At 39.8% G+C, this 24136-nt stretch overlaps 2 protein-coding genes across 2 annotated transcripts; both read left to right on the forward strand.

The window, feature by feature from the left end:
- The first annotated feature begins 6 nt into the window (after positions 1-6).
- Positions 7-14460, forward strand: LOC144075523 (hyaluronidase-2-like). The gene is made up of 6 exons (XM_077602639.1): positions 7-294; positions 1889-1998; positions 6397-6683; positions 7844-8819; positions 11562-11651; positions 13044-14460. The coding sequence occupies exons 4-6, from the start codon at positions 7887-7889 to the stop codon at positions 13392-13394; spliced, it is 1374 nt and encodes a 457-aa protein (XP_077458765.1). The 5' UTR covers positions 7-294; positions 1889-1998; positions 6397-6683; positions 7844-7886; the 3' UTR covers positions 13395-14460.
- Positions 14461-15737: 1277 nt separating this feature from the next.
- On the forward strand, positions 15738-21108 carry hyal1 (hyaluronidase 1). Its single transcript, XM_077603832.1, has 4 exons — positions 15738-15884; positions 16275-17164; positions 17246-17335; positions 19004-21108. The coding sequence occupies exons 1-4, from the start codon at positions 15857-15859 to the stop codon at positions 19328-19330; spliced, it is 1335 nt and encodes a 444-aa protein (XP_077459958.1). The 5' UTR covers positions 15738-15856; the 3' UTR covers positions 19331-21108.
- Positions 21109-24136: the final 3028 nt, after the last annotated feature.

Consider the following 24136-nt stretch of genomic DNA (forward strand, 5'->3'; position numbering starts at 1 on the left):
GTGCGAGAAAATACGGTAATTATTACTATTACTATTATTATGATGATTATGTTTAGATATTTCTGGGATTCTGACTCTTTTCCTAATCTTTGTGGCTCTATAGTGACTTCTATAAAAACCACTGTGGAAGTTAGTGTCAGCCTTAGAAGTGCAGAGGTAGCAACTGTGTCTTGATGTGTTGGCCCCTCCCTCCCAGTCCAAACCGATTGGACGCCTAGCGCCGTCAATGGCACTGAGAGATGAGAATCCACAGCTGGTTTAAGTCAATTGGACATCTATTCTTGTCAATAGCAGGTAATGAGTTCATATTGCGTCACTTTTTTCCACTTCTGTTTTAGGGGACTTACGGTAAATTTTGGAGTTTCCCAGTTGCTTTTGTTTGTTTGTCGCTCACAATGATTAATTTTGGGGGGGGGACATTTCCAGGTTAATTTTTGTAGTTTTGGGCACATTTTAAGGTTTCTTATTGGCTGCCGTTGAACCCAGAGGGCGAATGAACGAATTTGAATTAAGCAAAGTGTAGTACTTGAACACATGAATCACAAACATCCGGTTTTGTTGAAGAAATGAAAGCATTTCATTGTGTAGGTACGGTATGAATGAGCTACAAAGCCCACTATGGGGCCGAATCGGACCTCCGAGCGGGCCACTTTTGGCCCACGGGCTGCACTTTTGAAAGAGGTGGTGTGTGGGTTAAAGCGTGTGATGAGTGATGGTGTTAAATGTTCCGTTTGAAAGCCTTTGTTGTCGGTCATGTGACCTGCACTAGTGAACACGACGCACTGTAAATGATTCCGATGTATTAGTTGGAAATACTTGAATAAATAGTTTCCTGACATGACATGATGCTGTTAGAACAGACTTTTTTTGTGTCTGTGTCCTATATGAATATTGTGCAGTTTACACTTGAGTTAGTAAAACTATGTTGGACTCGATCTAGAATATTTCATTTTAGTTAAGTACATCGATAAATGGATTTATGGAGTACTACAGAAATACAAGAATATTTAATGTATTTCTATTTTTCTTTTGAAAAATTGCTCAAAGTATTTTGTTTTTCCATTTTAAATCTTTAAAATGACTAGGTACAATTAAAAAAATACATCTTATGGAGGACTCTAGAAATCTGAGAATGTATACTATTTTCATTCTTAAAATTACATTTAAAAATGTGACAGTTTTTAATTACACTATTTTTCAAAGAAATACATAACACCAGATGACTATGACCTCCTGACCCCCAAACGTCTTCTTATTTCAAACATATAAAAATCCCTTTATTCATTCTTGAGTTATCTTAAATTCATAACATTCCAAACAGAGATTAAAAAACTCAACTAAAACTTATTTATAATTTTATTTATTTTATTTTATTTTAATTTATTTCATTTTGTTTTATTTTATTAGTTTTTATTTTTTTTGTTTTATATTTTATATTTAGTATTTTTATTTATATTTATTGTTTTATATATATATTTATTGTTTTAAATATATATATATATTTTACATTTTTATATTATTTATTATTTTTATAACTACATTTTTCGTGTCATGTATTCACTAAAAGTCTTACAACAGTCCTCACAAATTGTCCCTCGAACATGCATGTATTGTCTCCTAAAATATGTGATATTTATCCCACCTGTAGAGGGCAGCAGAGAATCCAATTTTCCCAAAGCGCCGGACTAAAGTCGTCGCTTCCTCTCGTAATAATAACCCTCAGCTATTGTGCCATTTAATGATGTGTGATTATGGGCCCCGACTCTTGCCCCCACGACGACAACCCTGCCAATTTGCGGCCTCGCCGTCTCCGCTTTGGCGGCGCGCCAACTCTTAATGGCAATGTAAACATTCGGAGGTGGATAAACGACCCGCTTTTCTTTTCCAGGCCCGGCCTCCCCTCTCTAATCTCGCCCGATGCGGTCGGGCGTGTTCCGGTTGCCAGAGGTCACTCGCTTTCCAGCCAAGCGCTTCTTTTGATGACGTGCTGGGAGCACGGTAGGATATGGGAACATCATTTGGGGGGGAGGGCGTCCTTTTTTTTTTTTCTGGCCACCCGCTTTTTAACATTGGCTTTTTGGAAATGGTCTGTGAAATATGTAGTTGTTCGGGTGGTTGGCTATTTGTTGGGCTAAAAAAAGGTTGTTTGATCGTCATGTGAGGTGATAATTATGTTTTCTGTGATGTCAAAAAATGTTACTTTAAGTAACATGTAGAAAACAGGAAGTACCTAAAAACAGTATCAAATATGAAAAGGAAAATATACATCTGAAAAAATAAAATGACTTTAAATAAATGTTCAAAAATATATAAATAGATATTTCTTAAGGAATATAATTTTAAATGTCCAATACTTAATTAGCCATTAAAATATAATATTAAAACAACAATAATAATTAAAATACAATAATAAACCCAAAATGGACATTGAAATAATTCACAGTTCAATTGAATAAATACATATTTGTACCAAATTTTCATTCAGCTTAATCAAAATAGTTACAATAATACATGTGCCTTTCATTTTGACTTCATGGATATTTCAAATAATAATAATAATAATAGCTTTTAAGTTTTCAAAGCCATACAAACTGAACCAATTTGCTTTTCTTAGTACTGAAAAAGAAAATAAATTGTACTTGATCCCCCTTCTGTTGTACAATAGAGACTAGTACGTATACATATATTCTTCCAAGTATATTACCCAATCCTTTCATGTTGAATTATCCGCATTGTCCCTCCCCAAACATCATCATTTCATTGGGCGTTATGCAACGATTCCTGCCCAGGGCGCGGCCAGCGTGCTTCAATAATTCTCGCAAAGAACCTCTCCTTCAAATTTCCCCATAAGCCCTTGGACTTCCCTTCATAAATACGTTACTTTGTCCACTTCCTGCTTTCTTTTTTCTTTTTTTTCTTTTTTGCACATGAAAATATACTCCAGAGCCTTGAAATTAACCTCTTAATGCCCCATTGACATTTAACAAATAGTGTACATTGGAAGAACAAAATGTAAATCAAAATACCTCTACTTACGAAATTAACTATTTTCGTAAGTAGAGGCAGTACTTTATAGGTCAATTCAGTTCCACGGTCCTCCCAAAACGACCAACCAAAACCCTTTAAAAATGGATCAAAGTGGGCCAATTTGTAGTAAAGATGTGAAGACACACAAAAATGAGATAAAATGATCATAAAATGATTTAATTAGCCATTAAAATATAATATTAAAACAACAATAATTATTAAAATACAATAATAAACAGGCAAAATCGTCGTGTTGAGGCGCAAACCCAATGAACATAAAATAAAGAATTTGTGGCCCACTAGGGGGTCCAATCTGACAAAATGACTGTATTTTCTCGCATATACGCCATATTTTTCGCAAAAAAATGATGACTGAATCGAGGTTACGGTTATATGCGCATAAATTAGACTTGACATGAACGAAACTGCAAGGTGATAAAAACAAAAAGCCATAACGAAACCACCTTGCAGTTTCCGCATCGTCTTGCGTTATGGCTTTTCGTTTTTATCACCTTGCAGTTTCGTGCATGTCAAGTCTAATTTATGCGCATATAAGCCGTACCCTTCATTCAGTCATCATTTTTTTAGCGAAAAACATGGCGTATATGCGAGAAAATACAGTCGTTTTGTCAGATCCGACCCTCCTAGCGGGCCACTTTTGGCCCGCCGTCCACATGTTTAGCACCTTTGCTTTAACAGGAAGCGAACACAGTACATTTGCAGTTCTTTGTTTTTTGGCTAATTGGGCCCAAAGGTTTCCACGAGCAAAAAGCATTCCATCGCAATCAAAGCACGGCGGGGCCACCAAGTGAAGGTGGCCAAACATTTCCCTGCCATTGTTTCCACTTCCTGTCTTTTGCTGATGTCACGTTCGGGAAGCGTAGGTCAAAAGAGGAGGCGGAGACCCCCCCGCCTGTTGGGAAGAGGTCGGTCGGGTTAGCAAAGCAATGCGGGCGGCTTTGTTCACTTTTCCCATCGCTCGTCCATTCATGCAAACACTTTCTTAAAGCTTAAAGTGCACTTGGGTGGAGGATTCCCGTTGTTGGTTTTGCATGAGTCAGCAAAGGTTTGGAAACAAACGGCGGAAAGATGTCGCCTTCCGTCTGGCGTACGCTCGGAAAAAAAGGCCACGCTTTTCATGAAGGGTGACTGAGAACAGTTGAACAATAAAAATGCTAAATAAAAAGATAATATAAACATAATACATCAAATGCGGAACAATTACACAGTATATTAAATGGGACGTCATTTAAAAATACCTAAAAAACTAAGAGATATTTTTATTTATGTGCACTTTATAGTGTAGCTTTAAATTACATTGTACGTACTTGTTTAATGACAATAAAGGAATTATGAAATAAAAATAAAATATTTATTTAAATATTTATATTTAGATACATTAAAAATTAACAATGTAACATTCTATTTTATTTAATAGATACTACATGAAAAAAATAAAAATAATGATTAAGAAGAAATGAATAATGTCATCTAAATAGCAATATTAATAGTAAGTATTAACACTAATAATCACAGACTTAACTTTTTCAATAATGTGTTCTTTAGTCCCATAAGTAGTTAATTTTTTTTTAAATTATATAAACTAAAAGTCCATGCAATTAATGATGAAATAGTTTGCAGATAATTAAATATTATATAATCAATGTACTTAACCACGTTAATCCTTTAAAAACTAATAACTGTCATTCAACAAACTTTAAAAAAAAGAAAATACTTAAATAAATCAGAATTTGAACTCATTATTCATAATTCCCTCCCTAACTGAACAAATCAATGTTTTATCATCGCACTGAAAAGATGTTTTTCATTATATATTATATTCTAGATATATTATTCTATGCTAGATATTCCACATGGCAGCATCGTGACAGCAAATGAACACAACACGTGCAAAGGTTCCAAAAACAGTCAACAATCAAGTCACCACTACGGAAAAAAAACATGTTTTGTATAAGTGGAAAAGAAAGCTAATTATAGAGCAATAAAACATTGGAAGGAAATCCCAAAAAAGGAGCTCATTTTCTCATTTATTGACTTTCCTCCTGTCGTGTTTTTGTTGGGAAAGCAGCGTGTTTTTGCACTCAGCTTTTTCTTTCTGCCTCTTGTCGGTGGAAGAATCCCATTTCTTGGGGGCGCTTAAGTGAGGCCCTTAAAAATGGCTTTCCGCCACTAATTGTAGACAACCGGGAGATGCTCGGCGGAGCGTTGCAGCTCCGTTAGCAATCAAGAGAAAAGGAGGCATTCAAGAAAAGGGGTGTGTAGACTTTTTAGATATATTATCTTTTTTTTTTTCGAGCACGGATGTGTAGACTTTTTAGAATATATTTATTAATATATATATATAATAATATATATTTTAGACATTTTTTATTTTATGACATTTAAAAAATCAATTTTAGGGGCGGAGTCATCATCCCAAATGATCACTATTACTGTTTTATTAACGCCAAAAATATAGATTTTAACAATCAGGAAAAATATAAAACTAGATTAATAAAAGGTAAATAATTCATTTCTTTTCTGGACCGGTTATCCTCACAAGGGTCGCAGGGGGTGCTGGAGTCTATCCCAGACAACTGTGAATTGGTGGCGGGCTAATTGCAACGTAGCATAGTTAGGGGCAATTTAGAGCACATGTGTCAAAGTGGCGGCCCGGGGGCCAAATCTGGCCCGCCGCATCATTTTGTGTGGCCCGGGAAAGTAAATCATCAGTGCCGACTTTCTGTTTTAGGATCAAATTAAAATGAAGAGTATAGATGTATATTACATTTCCTGATTTTCCCCCTTTTAAATCAATAATTGTAATTTTTTAATCATTTTTTTCTGTGTTTTTAGTTCAAAAATCATTTGGTAAAATCTAAAAAAATATACAAAAAAAGCTAAAATAAACATTGTTTTAGATCTATTAAAAACTGAATATTCAATATAATTTCACTTAAATCATCTTTGGATGAGCTAATGGGAAATGAATAAATTGTGTAGAGGTTTTTGTGGCAACTTTGTACCTAATTACCATGTATTTATCTGACTGTAAATAATCATACTTAAAGCCCGTGTGGCGAAAGTGCTCATTTGTGTGTGTGTGCCTGCTTTTTTATTTTTATTTTTAGGGAAGCGACAGTGTGGCTGTGATCTCGCATGAAATATATTACTGTATATCTGCTTCTCATGGATGGGAGCAAACTTTTGGAGCGGTTCACTTTGCGGGATCTACGGGGGGATTATTTTAAGTAGTTTGAGTAGGAATGCTGAGGGAAAACTTTCAATACATGGGATTTGAGTAGCGGTCGCTACGTAGTGATTTGGGGTGATTTTGTGAATTAAAAGGTTTTTTTTTCGTCACTACAGGAAGATTGGTTAGCTACGGTGCACCCCCTGGCTTGCAGCCGATTGGTACCGCCCAGCGGTGGTTCTTGTATCTTCGCAGGGGGGCTGCAGTCCGTGTCTTCAGCCCGCTAAGGAGGCCACTCGTCCGGTTCTTTCTCTTGTTCAACGACCCGCCGCAGCACGCTAACAAAAGAGTCGAAATGTCCACGGGTGGCTCTTTTTGGCGTTAAGCGACAGCAACAAATGATGGCGGCGTGAATAGTCGTCGGAAACTTCGGAGGGAATGCTTGTCCACAACGCTGGGAAAGGTAAGGCTCGCTGATGATTTATTTCATTGGGAACGGACTTTATCGGTTTATATCCCTAAAATTTGTCAATACAACGTCATTGAAATTGTATTAGTTTTGTATTTTTGTAAGTCGTTAATTGTATTTGAAATTTCTGTCGTGAATATTTTAACCCTTTATCGCGAGGCAAGTGACTTTATAATGAACTCAGACTGCAATTGATTGACATATACTGGTTAATATAACTCATTCAAAATCACAGCAGAAGTTATATTACAAATCATTAATGTATTTTAATTTTTAAAATAATGTTATAAAGTAACTATGGGCATAGACAGTGTGAAGCCTGAATTACAAAATAGATTGGACGCTTAGCGCCGTCAATGGCAGCAAATAGTTAAGTACTACGAAATATGAAATAATAATTAAAAAATGATGAGATAATTTCAAATTCAAAAGCCCCTATGATGACAATAAAGGCTTTTGAATTTGAAATTATCGCATCTATTTTTCATTTTTTAATTATTTCATATTTCGTAGTATTTAACGTATTTGCTGCCATTGACGGGACTAAGCGTCCAATCTATTTTGACTGGAATGGTCGCAGCCCGCCTCTCCCGGACAAAATATATTAGACATATAGGAGCGTCAATGGCAGCTGAAAAATTAAATAAATGCTCTATATAGGGTTAAATAATGAATCAATAGTGGAAAAGACGTCTCAGTTCAACTCCATTAAAGTGATGTTAAACTGACTTTATAGAATGGATATATAATCATTATGGCAGGTCAATTTAGGAGCTAATGCGTTAATAAGGAACCTTAAAATGGCCCAAAGTCAACAGGAATTCACCTGCTAATACTAAAAAATCACCAGGGAGCGACAAATGAACAAGAAAATCCCTCAAAATCAATAAGAAATGACCTCAAAATGACCGCAAGTGACCTGTGTTAGTACTCTAAAATGCAAGAGGAAAAACAAAGTGATCCAAAATGAACTCATTGCTAATAATAGACTTCCAATTCACTTATTTCACTGGCTGTGAATGCTCATCTTTCAGCGCCATTGACATCAAGTGCCGTAAATGGTGACCTTTTTGGGCCCAAAAATCAATTCAGTTTGTCACCGCTGAAATTATCAATGCAAAAGTCAATGAAAAAGACGTTTATGCTAATTCCAGAGCAACGAGAGACGGTCAGTTCTGTCCCTTCCCATCTGGAGACATGCCGTGGACGGCGTCCAATCCCAACGTTGTCCTCCTGCTGCTGATGGTTCTACGACGGGTCGCCGGCGGATCCCCGGAAGTGAAAGCCACCGTCTGGCCGCTGTACTCCCACAAGCCTCTGCTGCTGGCGTGGAACGCCCCGACGGAGGACTGCCTCCCCCGTCACCGCGTTGCCCTCCAGCTGGACCAGTTCCAGATCGTGGCCTCCCCCAACGAGGGCTTCGTGAAGCAGAACCTCACCATCTTCTACAACGACCGACTGGGTCTGTACCCCCACTTCGAGGAGGACGGCACCCCCGTCAACGGCGGTCTCCCGCAAGCGGCTAGCCTAGCGCGCCATCTGGCTAAAATGCCGGAGGGCGTGGAGAAGTACATCCGCGAGCCTGGCGCCAAAGGCCTGGCGGTGATCGACTGGGAAGAATGGCGTCCGCTGTGGATCCGCAACTGGGAGGCCAAGGACGTCTACCGCCGCCATTCCAAGGAACTGGTGCGCCAGAAGAACCCCGACTGGCCGCCCGAGAGGGTCTCCAAAGTGGCCATGCAGGAGTTCGAGGCCTCCGCCAAGAGGTTCATGTTGGAGACCCTGAAGCTGGCCAAGCACCTGCGACCCAATCAGCTGTGGGGGTTCTACCTCTTCCCGGACTGCTACAACCACGACTACCGGAGAACCCTGCAGAGCTACACGGGCCGCTGCCCGGACGTGGAAGTGGCGCGCAACGAGCTGCTCAACTGGCTGTGGACCGAGAGCACCGCCCTCTTCCCGTCCGTCTACCTGGGCTCCGTCCTACGCTCGTCCGCCTCCGGGAGGCGCTTCGTGAAAAACCGCGTGAAGGAGGGGATGCGCCTGGCGTCGGCGGGAAGCGGCCTGGCACGGCCCGTCTTTGTGTACGCTCGCCCCACGTACATGAACTCCCTGGAGCAGTTGACTGAGGTGAGACGCCGTCCAATTTCTTTGGCGCCGCTTCTTCTTGAAACCACGCCACGTTTCGTTCCGAACAAATCGGTCTTTTGTGTTAAATTTACCGTATTTACTCGCATAAAAACCACCCCCGCGTATAAGCCGCACCCTAAAATTGCCTTAAAATCGTATAATTTTACAATTTATCGCGTATAAGCCGCCCCCGATTCACAATTTTCACCTCCGTATTCATGGTTTTAATAGGGAGTACAAATGTGTTACTTTGAAGGGAAACTGTTAAGAAAAATTGCCTTAAAATCGTTGAATTTTACAATTTCTCGCGTATAAGCCGCCCCCTGATTCGCAATTTTCACCTCCATATTCATGGTTTTAATAGGGAGAACAAATGTGTTACTTTGAAGAGAAAATCTTAAGAAAAATTGCCTTAAAATCGTTGAATTTTACAATTTCTCTCGTATAAGCCACCCCTAATTCACAATTTTCACCTCCGTATTCATGATTTTTATAGGGAGTACAAATGTGTTACTTTGAAGGGAAAATCTTAAGAAAAATCATCATACGTGGCATTTCTGATATACTATATGAATCAATAGCACATTATTAGGGTCAATATCATATTGAATTAATTCATCCAGTAATGATAGTTTTCTTGCTGCAAAACAGAAAATAACCAACATATACTAAATATTAATTTGTCGACATCTACTGGTGAAAAAAGAGTATAGCAACTGTAAGTTTCGTGCGCATATAAGCCGTACCCGTTGTTCCACTTTACTCTGTTTACATTCATATGTCATTGCTGTTTTAATTCAGTGTTTTTTTTCTTCTGTCTGACGGCACTCTTTGGTGTCAATTACCAGCAGGTGGTGTTTCCTGTTGCTTATTTTAATTTAGTCCCACCCTCTGTCTGTCACTGGACCTTTATCCCCATCAATGGCAGACCATGAGAGTGCCTTATAAAAAAAAAAAAATCTCATCTCATCTAATTTTCTCAGCTGCCTCATTAGGGTCGCGGGGGGTGCTGGAGCGGTGGCCAGCCGATCGCAGGGCAAAAGGAGACAAAGGACAACCATCCACACTCCAATTTAGAGTGTCCAATCAGCCTACCATGCATGTTTTTGGAATGTGGGAGGAAACCGGAAAGCCCGGAGAAAACCCACGTGGGCCCGGGGAGAGAACATGCCAACTCCACACAGGTGGATGTCACCTGGATTTGAACCCAGGACCCCAGAGCTGTGAGGCCGACGCGCTAATCACTCGCCCAAATTGTAAAATAAATATCATCGTTCACCTGCGGCCTGTTTTTTTTCTCCCCGAGATTAAGGAAGCCTTAAACAGGGTGTGGGCGAGCTTTTAAAATGGAACAACACACATCCGCCCGCAATTTTGTCACATCAGCGCAGGAAAGGACTGCGCTCGCTGATAAGCGCTCGGACTTTGTCCCGTGCCGAGATTGGAACCAACCACTCGCAGAAAAACGGACGGAAAAAAAAACAAACGGAACACCACTGTCAGATATAAAAAAAAAAAAATACAAACGCCTGAACTGGGACAATACTGTTAAATATGCAGATGCCACCTTAGTTTACAAAATCTTCCAAAACAAAGCTCCTCCTCCACTGCAAGATTTTGTACAAAAAATTCCAACACATAAACAAGAGCTGGCTCTAGAGGTGACTGTGTAGTTCCCTTCAAAAAATAGGAATGCTAAATTAGCCAAAGCACCTTCTTTCTTCATACCTGGAATTCCATACCAATTAGCATACGTCAACTCCCGTCTCTGAACCTCTTGGCCACAGGTGTCAAAGTGGCGGCCTGGGGGCCAAATCTGGCCCGCCGCATCATTTTGTGTGGCCCGGGAAAGTAAATCATCATTGGTGACTTTCTGTTTTAGGATCAAATTAAAATGATAGATATAGATGTATATTAAATTTCCTGATTTTCCCCCTTTTAAATCAATAATTGCAATTTTCTAATCCATTTTTTCTTTGTGTTTTTAGTTCTAAAATAATTTTGTAAAATCTAAAAATATATAAAAATATTTTCTCTTTTCCACTTTAATATGGAACATAATCAAAGAAAAATTTGGTTTCCGTTTGAAATGAAAAACAAATGATTAAATAAATGATTTTCCCTTACTAAGAAAAAAAAAGCTCAAATAAACATTGAATTAGATCTATAAAAAAATGAATATTTAGGGCTTTTAATACAGTTCTTTTAATCCATTTATTTTAAAAATATCTAAATATTATATCTAAAATAGTCCGGCCCACGTGAAGTCAAGGTTACATTAAAGCGGCCCGCGAACCAACCCAAGTCTGACACCCCTGCTCTTGGCCAATCATCTTAAAGCCTGACTGTTAGACCCACAAAATTGCCATCACAACGCTGTCTAAAACTATGCTACGTAGGCATCCGTGTGTCTAGTATGTGTCATCGTTTATTTTCAACCTACACAAGGGACTAAAGATGCAAATTAGCCCACGGCTACAATGTTACATATTTACATATATAATGCTCATTAACATGAATATAAATACATTGATTAAAATGTGCCGTCCCTTATTAGATAAATCAAACTCCAACTCAGCTAAACAGGCCACAAAAAATGCAATGACATCATGGTTTCTAATCTGACTTCCCCTTTTTTGGGAACGTCATCCAAGACGGCTCGCGACTTATTTCTCAATGTCAGGAAAAACAAGAGAATGAGTGTTTGATTTATTGACAGAACGTACGCTTCTTTTCTTCCAGAGGGATTTGGTGTCCACCATCGGCGAGAGCGTGGCTTTGGGGGCCGCCGGCATCATCCTGTGGGGAGACGCCGCCTACGCCAGCAACAAAGTGAGCCTTCACCGCACCGACCGCCGTGCTTGCGTGCTTTGTAAATGCCACATTCGTGCCGGGTGACGTCGCGGTTTTCGGGCAGCTGCTTCACTTTGGGCTTCTTCTTTCCCCGGGCGCCGCTTCAAAGTCCGGCGTCACGTGCTGGCTTCGATGGTCGCGATGTTTGTGCAATCTTGGCATGACACTTGAAACGGAGAAGGAATCAAAAGAAAATGAATCCCAGGAGTGGCCGGAATATTCCAATTGCGTTTTCATTTGTTTGTGCGTGAGTCAGTCCAAAGTCAAGCGCTTCTCGTCCATTTTCGGCTTTTTTTGTCCTCTGGGCCCGTTTTCTAGCATCTAGGTCACAGGTGTCAAAGTGGCGGCCTGGGGGCCAAATCTGGCCCGCCGCATCATTTTGTGTGGCCCGGGAAATTAAGTCATGAGTGCCGACTTTCTGTTTTAGGATGAAATTAAAATGAAGAGTATAGATGTATATTACATTCCCTGATTTTTCCCCTTTTAAATCAATAATTGTAATTTTTTAATCCATTTTTTCTGTGTAAAAATATTTTCTGTTTTCCACTTTGATATGGAACATAATTTAAAAAAATGGTTTCCTTTTGAAATGAAAAACAAATGATTAAATAAATGATTTTCTCTTGCAAAGAAAAAAAAGCTAAAATAAGCATTGTTTTAGATCTATAAAAACTGAATATTCAGGGCTTTTAATCCAAAATTTTCTTTAATTATGTTCAATATTAAAGTGGAAAACTGAAAATATTTTTAATATTTTTAGATTTTACAAAATGATTTTAGAACTAAAAACAAAGAAAAAATGGATTAAAAAATTGCAATTATTGATTTAAAAGGGGGAAAATCAGGAAATTTAATATACATCTATATCTATCATTTTAATTTGATCCTGAAACAGAAAGTCGGCACTGATGATTTACTTTCCCGGGCCACACAAAATGATGCAGCGGGCCAGATTTGGCCCCCGGGCCGCCACTTTGACACCTGTAGCCAAGAGGTTCAAAGACGGGAGTTGACGAATGCTAATTAGTATGTTTATTTGAGCTTTTTTTTTCTTAGTAAAGCAAAATCTCTTTTAATCATTATGTTCCATATTAAAGTGGAAAACTGAAACTATTTTGATATATTTTTACATTTTACAAAATGATTTTTGAACTAAAAACACAAAGAAAAACAACATGAAAAAAATGCAATTATTGATTTAAAAGGGGGAAAATAAACAGAACATGAACATGAACAAACAGGAAAAAAAGACAGAACCATAAATAAACTCTATTTTTTCTGCAGGCACGCAAACTGCGCCCCCCCACGTCCAAAAGCCATAACTCTTGTCCTCTTTCTCATTGCCCTTTTGTCACGTTCTCATTTTCTCAGAGCACCTGCTCCAAGCTGGATGCTTATCTCCGGGGTCCGCTGGGCAAATACCTCCACAACGTCTCCACGGCAGCCGAGTTATGCAGCCGGGCCCTGTGCGCTTCCCACGGCCGCTGTCTCCGCCGGGACCTCGACGCCGACGTCTACCTGCACCTGAACGGGAAGATGGAGGCGTCGGGCGAGCCGGGTCACGCCGACTTCAGCGCCGACTTTCAATGCCAGTGCTACAGCGGCTACGAGGGCCAACGCTGTCAGAAATCCGACCCTCAGTACCAGAAAGGGGAGGCGTCTCGGACCTGGCCGTCTTTTATTTTATTGATTTTGTGCGCCGGGGTGCAACACGTACTGTAAAATCGGGCTTCTTCAAATTTTAGGGGAAAATATTCCAAATAGGGCGAGTGGTTAGCGCGTCGGCCTCACTGTTCGGAAGTCGAGGGTTCGATCCCAGGTCGGTCGACCTTTGTAGAGTTTGCGTGTTCTCCTGGGGCCTGCGTGGGTTTTCTCCGGGTACTCCGGTTTCCTCCCACAATCCAAAAACATGCCCGCTAAGTGGTTTGGATACTCTAAATCACTGGTGTCAAAGTGGCGGCCCGGGGGCCAAATCTGGCCTGCCGCATCATTTTTTGCGGCCCGAGAAAGTAAATCATGAGTGCTGACTTTCTGTTTTAGGATCAAATTATAAATGAAGAGAATAGATGTATATTAAATTTTCTGATTTTCCCCATTTTAAATCAATAATTGTAAGTTTTTAATCCATTTTTCTGTGTTTTTAGTTCAAAAATCATTTTGTAAAATCTAAAAATATTTAAAAAGCTCAAATAAACATTGTTTTAGATCTATAAAAACTGAATATTCAGGGATTTTAATCCATTTATAAAAAAACAATCGGAATATTATATCTAAAATGGTCCGGCCCACACAAAATCGAGTTGACGTTAAAGCGGCCCGCGAACCAACCCGAGTCTGACACCCTTGCTCTAAATTGCCCCTAGCTATGATTGGTTGTACGCCTCGTTGTGCCCCGTGATTGGCTGGCCACCGATTCAGGTTGTCTGTAGTTAGCGGGGCTAGGCTCCAGCACCACCCGTGACCCTTGTGAGGATAAGCGGTTCCGAAAATGAAGGAATGAATATTTCAAATTGGAAATCTGAACTTGAATTCCCCCGTAAATGATCCAACATTTACAAGAAGTGACTTCTAAGTACCCTAAAATGACACCAAATTGACTCACTGCCCGCCATTGACAGCGATGGATGTCCAATTCACTTGAACTGGCCGTGGATGCTGATTTTTCACCCCCAGCCAAACGGACTTTGACACCCCTAGTGTACATCCTTTTTCAAGTACAGTGGTACCTCGACATACGAGCATTTTGAGATACGAGTAAAATTTAGAGCAAATAATTATCTCTAGATACGAGAAAAATTTCGAGATACAAGAAAGCCAGGTGACCAAGACATGAGAGGCTGTTTATGATTTTATAATATTAAAATACTGTAAAACCCCAATGACACAAAGTGATTTTTTTTTCGTGAGAAACACTGTAGCAAGTAGAGGGGAAAAAGTTATTTTTGTAACTTTTTCACCTAGCAAGAGCTTGCGGGAATGATGGTGTTTACGTTTTTGCTCAGTTTCCCAGTCGTTTCTCCCAAAGGTGTCAGATTCCTCGATTCTCACGGCGATGAGGATGTTTGCCGAAGGAAATGTGGAGTGAGTGGACGCCGTTAGCTGAGCTGACTCACTTTTTAAAAAAAGAATTATGAAGGCCATCACAGTATTTATTTGAATGTAATTGAGCTGTTTTTCAAATGATGTTTTTGTGCCTTAAATGCCACAGCGACTACTAATTTCCTCCTCCAGAGTGAAAAAATACATTGTGAAAAAAGATACAATACATTTAGAATAAATAGATTGACTGAGGGAACTGGCTCTTATTTATTCTCACTCTATAATTATTTGACATTTTGAAAAGCTGACTCAATTAATTGATTACATTTTTGTTGTAAGTGGTCGCATCTATAAGGTCTATATCTATCAATATATAGTATGTATGGTAGAAGATATAGTTCTTAAGCACACCATTTGGAAATATGCTACTAAATTTGACTTTCTATATTTAAATTTATCTTTAAAAATACATACCAATATTTTATACTATTATTATTTGGCTCGCTTGAATTTAATGGCCGTTTTATTAAATTGTTAAAAAATATTTTAACATATCTGATTGATTAAACTAACTAAATGTATTATTTTGCACACCGTACAACTAAGCTGATGAACAATTACTATCTTTTATTATTATACAATTGTTTTTAATATGTAAATATATATGTTTTCCTTCAAAATGACCGTGTTTATAATGTTTTTATGAGTAATGTTACGTTATTAACGGTTCACACCATGGGCTACCAAATATTACCACGAAGGGGCACTGTTCTTGCTCATAGTTAAGCCAAGCCTGAAATGTTTTAAATAGCTCAATTTCGCAGTTGTAATTATATATATATAGAAGATACATGGTTATATTTTTATTGTATTATAAATATGCTATTATAATATATGATATAATAGAAAACCGACTCGATGTTAGGCAAACTGCCTGTTGTTTACCACATCTCCCCTCTGATTGGCTATTAGAACTCCAGAAGGCTTTTCGTATTGGCTGCGGCGGCCAAATCCCCGAGAACCATTCTGATTGGTTGTGCCAAATCCCACACATCTGTTTTTAATCCTCTTCCCCTTTCCATGCCAGTCACGAGTCACTTTTTGTTGTTTTATTTATTTTTCGTTTTCCGAAATTTACTCTGTTTATGCTATTAATTCGCCAACTTCATGCTGGTAAGTGTGACAAAGACTTTAACTAAAACGAATAATATTTTGCTTCGTACTTCGTCTCCACGCTTTTTAAGAGCGTGAATTGAACGTAAGAAGGACGTGAAAACTTCAAAACACTGCTTAAATTCGAGTTTGTATCACTTAAAATTGAGTTTACAACGACGAATGAAGTCACAAGTGGTGCAACGTCCTGTGTTTTAGTAGCCCGGTGAAGCAAGATATCTCCGCCAAACTTTTGTGACTTTCCAACTAACAAGACCCCATTGTCCAATAAAACGTGAAATTACCGTAATATGTGGCAATTAGAATGACATTTCTAACTTGTTACACAAGGCAGCAATGTGGTGATATTAAAATAAATGGTAACCCTTTTTTGCTTTCACTCCCTCATAGACATGAGAGGCCTTCATCCCATCCTCCTCCTCTTCCTCAGCCTCTCGGGTCACATTCCGAGGGTCACCACGTCACCCGCATATTTCTCCCAGTTGCCCTTCGCGGGTGTGTGGAACGCCCCCTCGTCAGCCTGCCTCTCCAAGTACGGCGTGGATCTGGACTTGGGCACGTTCAGCATCGGCCAGAACGAAAACCAGACCTTCATGGGCGACGACATCACCGTCTTCTACGCGGACAAGCTGGGGACGTACCCGCATTACAGCCAAGGAGGAGCGGTCAACGGCGGCGTCCCCCAAAACGCCAGCCTCGGCAAACACCTGAACGCGTCCGCAGACGATATCCGCCGTTACATCCCCGACCGGGACTTCCGCGGGTTGGCTGTGGTGGACTGGGAAAGCTGGAGACCCGTTTGGGAGAGAAACTGGGATACCAAGCAGGTCTACCAGGAAGGATCGCGAGCCCTGGTGCGATCCCAGCACGCCGACTTGAAACCGGCGCTGGTGGAGTTGTTGGCGCGTGCCGAGTTTGAAGCGGCGGCCAGGAAGTTCATGGAAGAGACGCTGAAATTGGGCCAGAGGGAGCGACCCGGTGGATTGTGGGGGTTCTACGGGTTCCCCAACTGCTACAACTACTACAAAAGCGGCAACTACACGGGGGAGTGTCCCTCCACCCAGTCGGAGGCCAACGACAAGTTGGCGTGGTTGTGGAAGGCCTCGTCGGTAATGTATCCCGACATCTACCTCAGCCAGGAGATGAGGGGGCTCGGCCAAGAGGTGGCGCTCTACGCTCGGCATCGCATTCTGGAGGCCCACCGGGTGGCGGCGCCGGGTCGCCTCGTCGTACCCTACGCCACCCTCGTCTACACTTACTCCTTCCAATTCCTCTCACAGGTCGGTAAGAGTGGTAAAAGTATGGATTTTTAGCGATTTTTTGATTTGACGGATGATGTGATGCTAATTCTACCAACACAGGAGCATCTGGTGTACACTGTCGGAGAGAGCGCCGCCTTGGGCTCTGCTGGGGTAGTGTTCTGGGGTGACAACAATTTCTCCAAATCCAAGGTACAGTAATCAAATGAGTGTTTGCTATTTAATGCCAATGCATGAGTTTATATTCATTTTCTCCCTGGATATCAGATGAACATCCTTTTTGGTTTGAGATTTTTTTTTAAAATCTGAAAAGATTTTATCAAACTGAGGTTGAAGAATGGCACAATCATTTTTCTTCATAGGAATGTGCACTAAATGACAAATACTGTATTATAAAATAAAATCATTTAGTAGTATAAAAAAGCAGTACAGACGCTCCCCTACTTACGAACATTCAACTTACGAACAACGGTACATACGAACATGTCTGCAAATTGCGTTTAAGTCCAAAAATGTTCGCAAGTCCAATTTTGTATTTCGCGTCTTTTTCGAAGTAGTACTTCTTTCCGCCGCTAATACCGACGCCTGGCGCTGTGAGAGCTCAGCTCACCCTGCATCTACCTTCTTCGTTGCAATGCGGAAGTGCGTGAATGTATCTCCAGTGTGCAAAGAACCTTTTTCATTTGTATCATTAAATATCTCATGCATCCAATATTGAATATGGTTGGTAAAAAGCTAAAGGCTTCTATTGAGGGAGTTGCAAGGAAGAGTCAAGCCATTTCATTTGAAACGAGTGGCAATAATAACGAAGCTTGATGCGCGTCAGAAAGTGGTGAGCGTTGCACATTCAGTACCATTTATAAACAGAAAGATCGAGCAGCAGGACCCAAATATTGAACGTTGCACAAAGTTTGCAAATCAATTGAATGATGCCATACAGTGCTACTGCATCATTTATGATGAAAAAAAGAAGAAAACTGTGCAATCGTCATTAGGTCGCTTCTTTTGGCCAGTTTCTAATACATAAATCTATCTCTCTCTCTACAGTACTGTACATATTCTCTCCATTTTATGAATTTTTTTTTTTTTCAGTACAAACCAATGCGTGTTACTTATACAAGCCTTAAACATACAAATGCACTTATATAAACCTTCAATATACTTATATGGGCCTTAAACATAAATTATAATACAAAATATAGCACTAAATCAACTTACAAACAAATTCAACTTATGAACAATCGCTCGGAACCAATTGCGTTCGTAAGTTGAGGAGTGTCTGTATTTATGTTAATTATTTTCTTCATAGGAATGTGCACTAAATGACAAATACTGTATTATAAAATAAAATCATTTAGTAGAATAAAATAGCAGCATTTATGTTAAACCTAGTGAAATGTATATGTTTTAGTAAATTATTTAAATGGCATATTAAAAATGTATTTTTGCTATTTATGAATATTTTATAGTGCTTATTATATAAAAGGATTAACTAGTAATAATTGAAGATAATTTTATTCTAGAGGTTTATGTTATGAATTATAATACCTGGTTTCATTTTGATATTTTAATTTAAAAAAGACTAACATTTTTAATTTAAAATAATTCAACTAAACCAGGACCCAAATAAAATGCCGGACGAGACTGCCATATTTTGGATACAGTAATTACAATAAATACAAAACACAGATTTTTTTGTAAAAAAAAAAATTCAAACTAAATCCCTAAAATACACTCACCTAGGTTAATCCTAATCTGTCCTCAAACAACACATGCATTTTACGCAGTGTCCTCACCATAAAGACGACCTAATCGAGTAATGTTTTAATTCCGCCCAAAACTTCATTGCGTCCCCTGCAGGCTTCCTGCGACGTCCTCAAGTGGTACATCGACGGCGCCCTCGGTCCTTACCTGGTCAACGTGACGTCGGCGGCCGTCCTCTGCAGCCGGGCCTTGTGCTCGTCCAGGGGCAGGTGCGCCAGGCGGGACCCCCGCTCGCGAGCCTACCTCCACCTCCCCGCCGCCCGCTGGAAAGTGACGTCCGAAGGGCGGGGCTCCGGCGGGCGCCACTACGCCGTGCTGGGACGACTCGACGAGGAGGAGGTGATGTTTATGAGGTCCAACTTTGAATGTAAGTGTTACTCGGGGTGGGTGGGTGACAGATGTTCCACGCCGGGGCGTGGTTAAGGGAATGATGTTTTTTCCAGAGCCATTGACTGCTATAGACGTCCAAAACTTTTGAACTGGATCGCTCTTCGCTTTCCTAGTTCAAACGGATTAGACGTTTTTAGCTGGCAAAGGCGGGAACTACATATCACAGCAAGTGTATTTTTTCATTTCCTTGCAGCTCGGGCAGGGGTGGCGAACATGTCGCTCTCGAGCCGCATGCGGCTCTTTGCGTCTGATCCTGATTTGTATACATTGAATTGAATTATTGAATATACTGCGGCTCTTTTGACTTTCTCTTGTTTTCTATTCTCTCTTAAAACACACTCAAATTCATCAGGGCTCATTAAAAACGAATAATAAATTAAGTAAATATAATAATAAATATGGCGGTTGAAGGTCTTAAACTCTCACGGTTTCAAATTTTGGCTTTCTGTCTAACTTGTTCGCCACCCCTGACCTAGGGGAACAGAACATATGGCTCGTGAGCCAGATATGGTTCTTTTGATGGGTGCATTTAGCTTGGGAGCCATAGTTGGTATACAACTATACAAACTTGTTGATTAGCAACAGCGTCACAATGTTGTCAAAAGAATTCAGGTACTTTTTGTACCGTAAATGGGGTAAAATGACAAAGAAGGGCACAGTTTTTCATCTTTTTTGACTTCTAAATTCAGATTATGGCTCTCAAGGAATAACATTTATAAGTATGAATTGTTTTTGGCTATCTGTGTTAAAAAAGACTTTTGTGTAGAAGTGTGGTTGACCAGTAGATGGTAATATAGCACAATGTAAAGAAATGTAGCCGGGGCCCGGACCAGTTTCAGTTTTTAAAGTGCAATAGTTGGAACGCTATTTATACATGTATATAAGTAAAGAAGATAAGTTTCTGCAGTTTAATCAGGTTAGTTTTATGGATAAACACACACGGGGAAAAAAACTTACTGGCTGCTACCATGCTAGTCTAGAATGTTAAAAGGCTCTGGTCAAAAATGCATTAAAAATTAAAATCCAATCAAATAAATACTTTAAAGACCATAGAACTATTTAAAAATATATACATAGTTGAGTTTTTCCAATAGATGTGTAAAAATTCTATGAATAAACAAAAATATCAAAAGAATTCAAAAAAAAATAGTGGGAATTTGAAATTGCAAATACAAGTTTAGTCAAACTAAAAAACTAAAGTCATCAAGTAAAATAAAACTTCAAAAGAACATTTTAACTAAATACTAAAAAAAATTGAATGTATTTCATTATTTATATTTTTGATATAAATGGCACTGGAAAGAAACCATAGCAAATGATTGATGTATGTTGATATGTGTATGATTTCAAAAATTGTAGCCAAAAAAAAATCATTTTCCAATATGGAAAATAATCAACTAAATTTTACAGTTTTCACTCTGCGGTCCTATGTTACGATTAGCTAGGAATTTAATATCTATTACATTTTATGTTTGCTCCTGTGAGTCCCCATTGACGTCATTATGAGGACTTATTAGCATTGAGATGACTCCTTTGCTCCTGTAAAAAAATACAAATAAATCTCACACCCTTAATATAACACCAGGGGAATTTAGAGTGGCATCTCAGGCAATGGTTTATGATCTCTATTGAAAATCATAAATTGGTGACTAAGAGCTGGTTGCCATGGCAGTTAGTATATATTCTTGTGGCGCTTGTGTGTGTGTTTACGTTAAGCCGATTGTTCCCCACCTCCCACATTAAAACTGTATAAGCACATGCCCTGTGGGAATGATTAATTACTGCGCATACAATAAATCCCACATACTGCATGATTGTGATTATTTTTAGTTTTTTCATTTCTTTGACTTTTTTTATTCAAGATGTGTAGAATATTGTTTTCCATGGGGGTGTATACTCGGAATATGTCAATTTAAGGAATTGACTGTTTTTGCTTCCTGAATAGTAAGACTTATTTTTCACATTTTCTTTAGTAATCTTCAATTAAACGTGGAATAGTTTAATTCGAAATGCAGCAATTCCCCCCGGTCGTGGCCTTATTTTGAAATCCAGTTGGCAGTGTATGAGAAAGCAGAGTTCTGCCTAAGCATACCAATTCAAAGCAGTTAAATTGGACACACTCTTCTGAAGGAAACTAGTAACCTTTGACCTCACGACCCATAAATTAAAAAAACTTTCTGTTTCATGTTACAAACAGAGCTTGCAAATTTGATATTAACCCCTTTATTTGTTTGTTATCGCAAAAATCCTATTCTGACCTCTGTGACCTTTGACCTCATTACATCAAAATAGCAATCAGCTAAATATTCGACCATCAAAAAATGGTTTCAGCTTTACTTGTCGATGTTATTTGTTGACATAAACAGAATGGAAAATATTGGACACTCCCTTTTGGAGGAAATTGGTGACCCTTGACCTCATGACCCCAAAATAAAAACCTCTTCCGTTTCATGTTGCGAACATATCTTGCAAGTTCAATATTAACCCTTTTTATTGGTTCCAGTTATTGCAAAATTTCTTTTTTGACCTCTGTGACCTTTGACCCATCATCCCAAAATGGCAATTGGGTAAATATTCTCGAAATTGATATCGAAAAATGCTTTCAGCTCGACTTGTCGATGTTATTGGGTGGCTTGAATCGAATGGAAAAAATCTCTCGCTATACATGCTGTTAGCGTTATGCTAACGCAGGCTATTCAAGGCTCCCAAATTGTCCATCCATTTCAAGAAAGCCTCGTTAAAATGAAAAACCACCACAACGATCCATTGCAATGTTACGCATGCTTTGTTGACCGTGTGCTATCCGACTTTATGTCGATTTACAGGCTGACAAACGCTTCCCCGAACATTTCCCGCCTCGCACTCCGGCGTCGAGGGGCTTGTGGATCACGGCCCATTTGCGGGGATTTATCTGTTTAATAAGTGTTGATAATTGTTCCGCGTCTACTCCCCTGAGCCGCGTAATGACTGTTTTCCGTCGTCGCTAAATACCCCGACGCCGAGCCTAAACGGCCTCGCATCCGGCGTCCGTTTCGTCCCTCGCTCCCATTAAGATCTTCCTTGGGTTCTCCAGAGGTTGGACGCTCCCGCATAAAAGGTCGGTGACTCTCGCCGTGTGCTCAAAGTCTGTCCGTTCTTGTGACAGTCATTTCCTTCTTCCTCCCCAGGTTGGCCAACATGGACACGGGCGCGGCGTTGAGCGTTCTGGTGGCGCTGATGCTGCTAGCGGGCGTCGGTCAAGGGGTCTTCGTCGGAGGCGAACGTTCCACGCCCGCCGGCTCGATGGACGGCGTGGAAAAACACTTGCTGGAGATGGTGAGGTTGATCGTAAAAAGCGTCTTTGGTATCCACCGTTGGGCGTCCGAGACATTTCGATGGGGAGGGCAGGCGGCGATCATTCGCCGTCCGCTTCTCGAAATTGTCGAAATGGGTTGGAATTCCATCGGCAACGTTGGGCTTCAAACTCGGGATGTCCCCATCGCATATTTTTTGTATCCGTGTCAACTAATGCGATAGATGGAGCTATTTTAGTTGTGATTTATTTACTTGTTTACTACAAGGGTTGTTTCCATAGTGCCAAAATAAATACAGTGGTACCTCGACATACCATCTTAATCCGTTCCGGGACTGAGATTGTATGTCGAGCTTCTCGTAACTCGAGCGAACGTTTCCCATTGAAATGAACTGAAAACAAATTTATTTGTTCCAACCCTCTGAAAAAACACCAAAAACAGGATATTGGATTGGAAAAAAATGTTTTACTTCTTCTAATTCGCCATCTATTAACAAAGTTAACACATAACTAGTGGTTTAATAGTAATAAAATGTGTTTAATAGATGTAAAATTAGACGCATTTCGCGGAGGGGAGAGACAGCGACATTCACGGAGGCGGGGGGGACTTTATCCACGGCAACGCACTCGTAACCGAACAAACAAATTTAAATTAACTTGGATTAATACATACAGACACACTCAAACGTACATTTAATGTAACTTTACACAAAACTGAATTCTAATTTTGTTTTAATCTTTTTTACCTTTGTAACGGGTTGACTCCACCCGCACGTTCAGCCGGAGCGTTCAAAACAAACGCATCAAGAGTTGTTTGTTTTTGCCTTCCCTTCAAAGTATTTCGAAAATGACGAAAATATATTTTATACACGAAAGACAAGACAGTGCCATGGCCACCTGGCTTGGTCGCATCTCGAAATTTTGATCGTATTTAGGGCGAATTATTCAATCAAAATTTTCATCGTATCTCGAGCATGTCGTAGGTAGAGCTGATCGTAGGTCGAGGTACCATTGTATTGAAATATAAAATATGCTGTATAGCTATGCATTTTTGCATTATACTACGGATCATTTTGTTACTTGTTATCTGAACTCATTAACTGCCATAGGAAGTGATCCTATTTCATCCCCATTGACGGCGAGAGGCGTCCAATCCAGGACCGGGAGTCAAAATGGATTGGACGTCTCTCGCCATCGATGGCAGCTAATGAGTTAATATAAAAAAATACTATAAACCAGTACATTTAAAAAAAAATCTTATATTTTACCCAATTTCGATCCTCTGAAAATGAAGCCACAATTTCCGATAAATTCCGATCCGATTTTTGATCAACGGCAGTGATTGAGTTGAATAGGAAAAACAAAAAACGATTATAATCTGCATTGAAATGATTCCTCAAAGCACTTCCTCTACCTCGCATTCATTTTTTCGATGTCCGCCAGAACGAAGGCGCAGATAATGGTCTGCTGACGGCGCTGATCAGAACTCTTCTCCTGGGAGCTCGCAAAGAAGCCCGCAACTTGGTGCTCCAAGAACCACAGAGGTC

The sequence above is a fragment of the Stigmatopora argus genome, chromosome 6 (genome assembly GCF_051989625.1).
Source record: "Stigmatopora argus isolate UIUO_Sarg chromosome 6, RoL_Sarg_1.0, whole genome shotgun sequence".
Classification (NCBI taxonomy): domain Eukaryota; kingdom Metazoa; phylum Chordata; class Actinopteri; order Syngnathiformes; family Syngnathidae; genus Stigmatopora; species Stigmatopora argus.

Coding starts and splice junctions, on each gene's coding strand:
- LOC144075523 (XM_077602639.1), top strand. CDS start 7,887: ATGCCGTGGACGGCGTCCAATCCCAACGTTGTCCTCCTGCTGCTGATG. Junction 8,820..11,561: donor CCCTGGAGCAGTTGACTGAG/GTGAGACGCCGT, acceptor CTTTTCTTCCAG/AGGGATTTGGTGTCCACCAT. Junction 11,652..13,043: donor CCGCCTACGCCAGCAACAAA/GTGAGCCTTCAC, acceptor TCATTTTCTCAG/AGCACCTGCTCCAAGCTGGA.
- hyal1 (XM_077603832.1), top strand. CDS start 15,857: ATGCTATTAATTCGCCAACTTCATGCTG. Junction 15,885..16,274: donor AATTCGCCAACTTCATGCTG/GTAAGTGTGACA, acceptor ACTCCCTCATAG/ACATGAGAGGCCTTCATCCC. Junction 17,336..19,003: donor ACAATTTCTCCAAATCCAAG/GTACAGTAATCA, acceptor CGTCCCCTGCAG/GCTTCCTGCGACGTCCTCAA.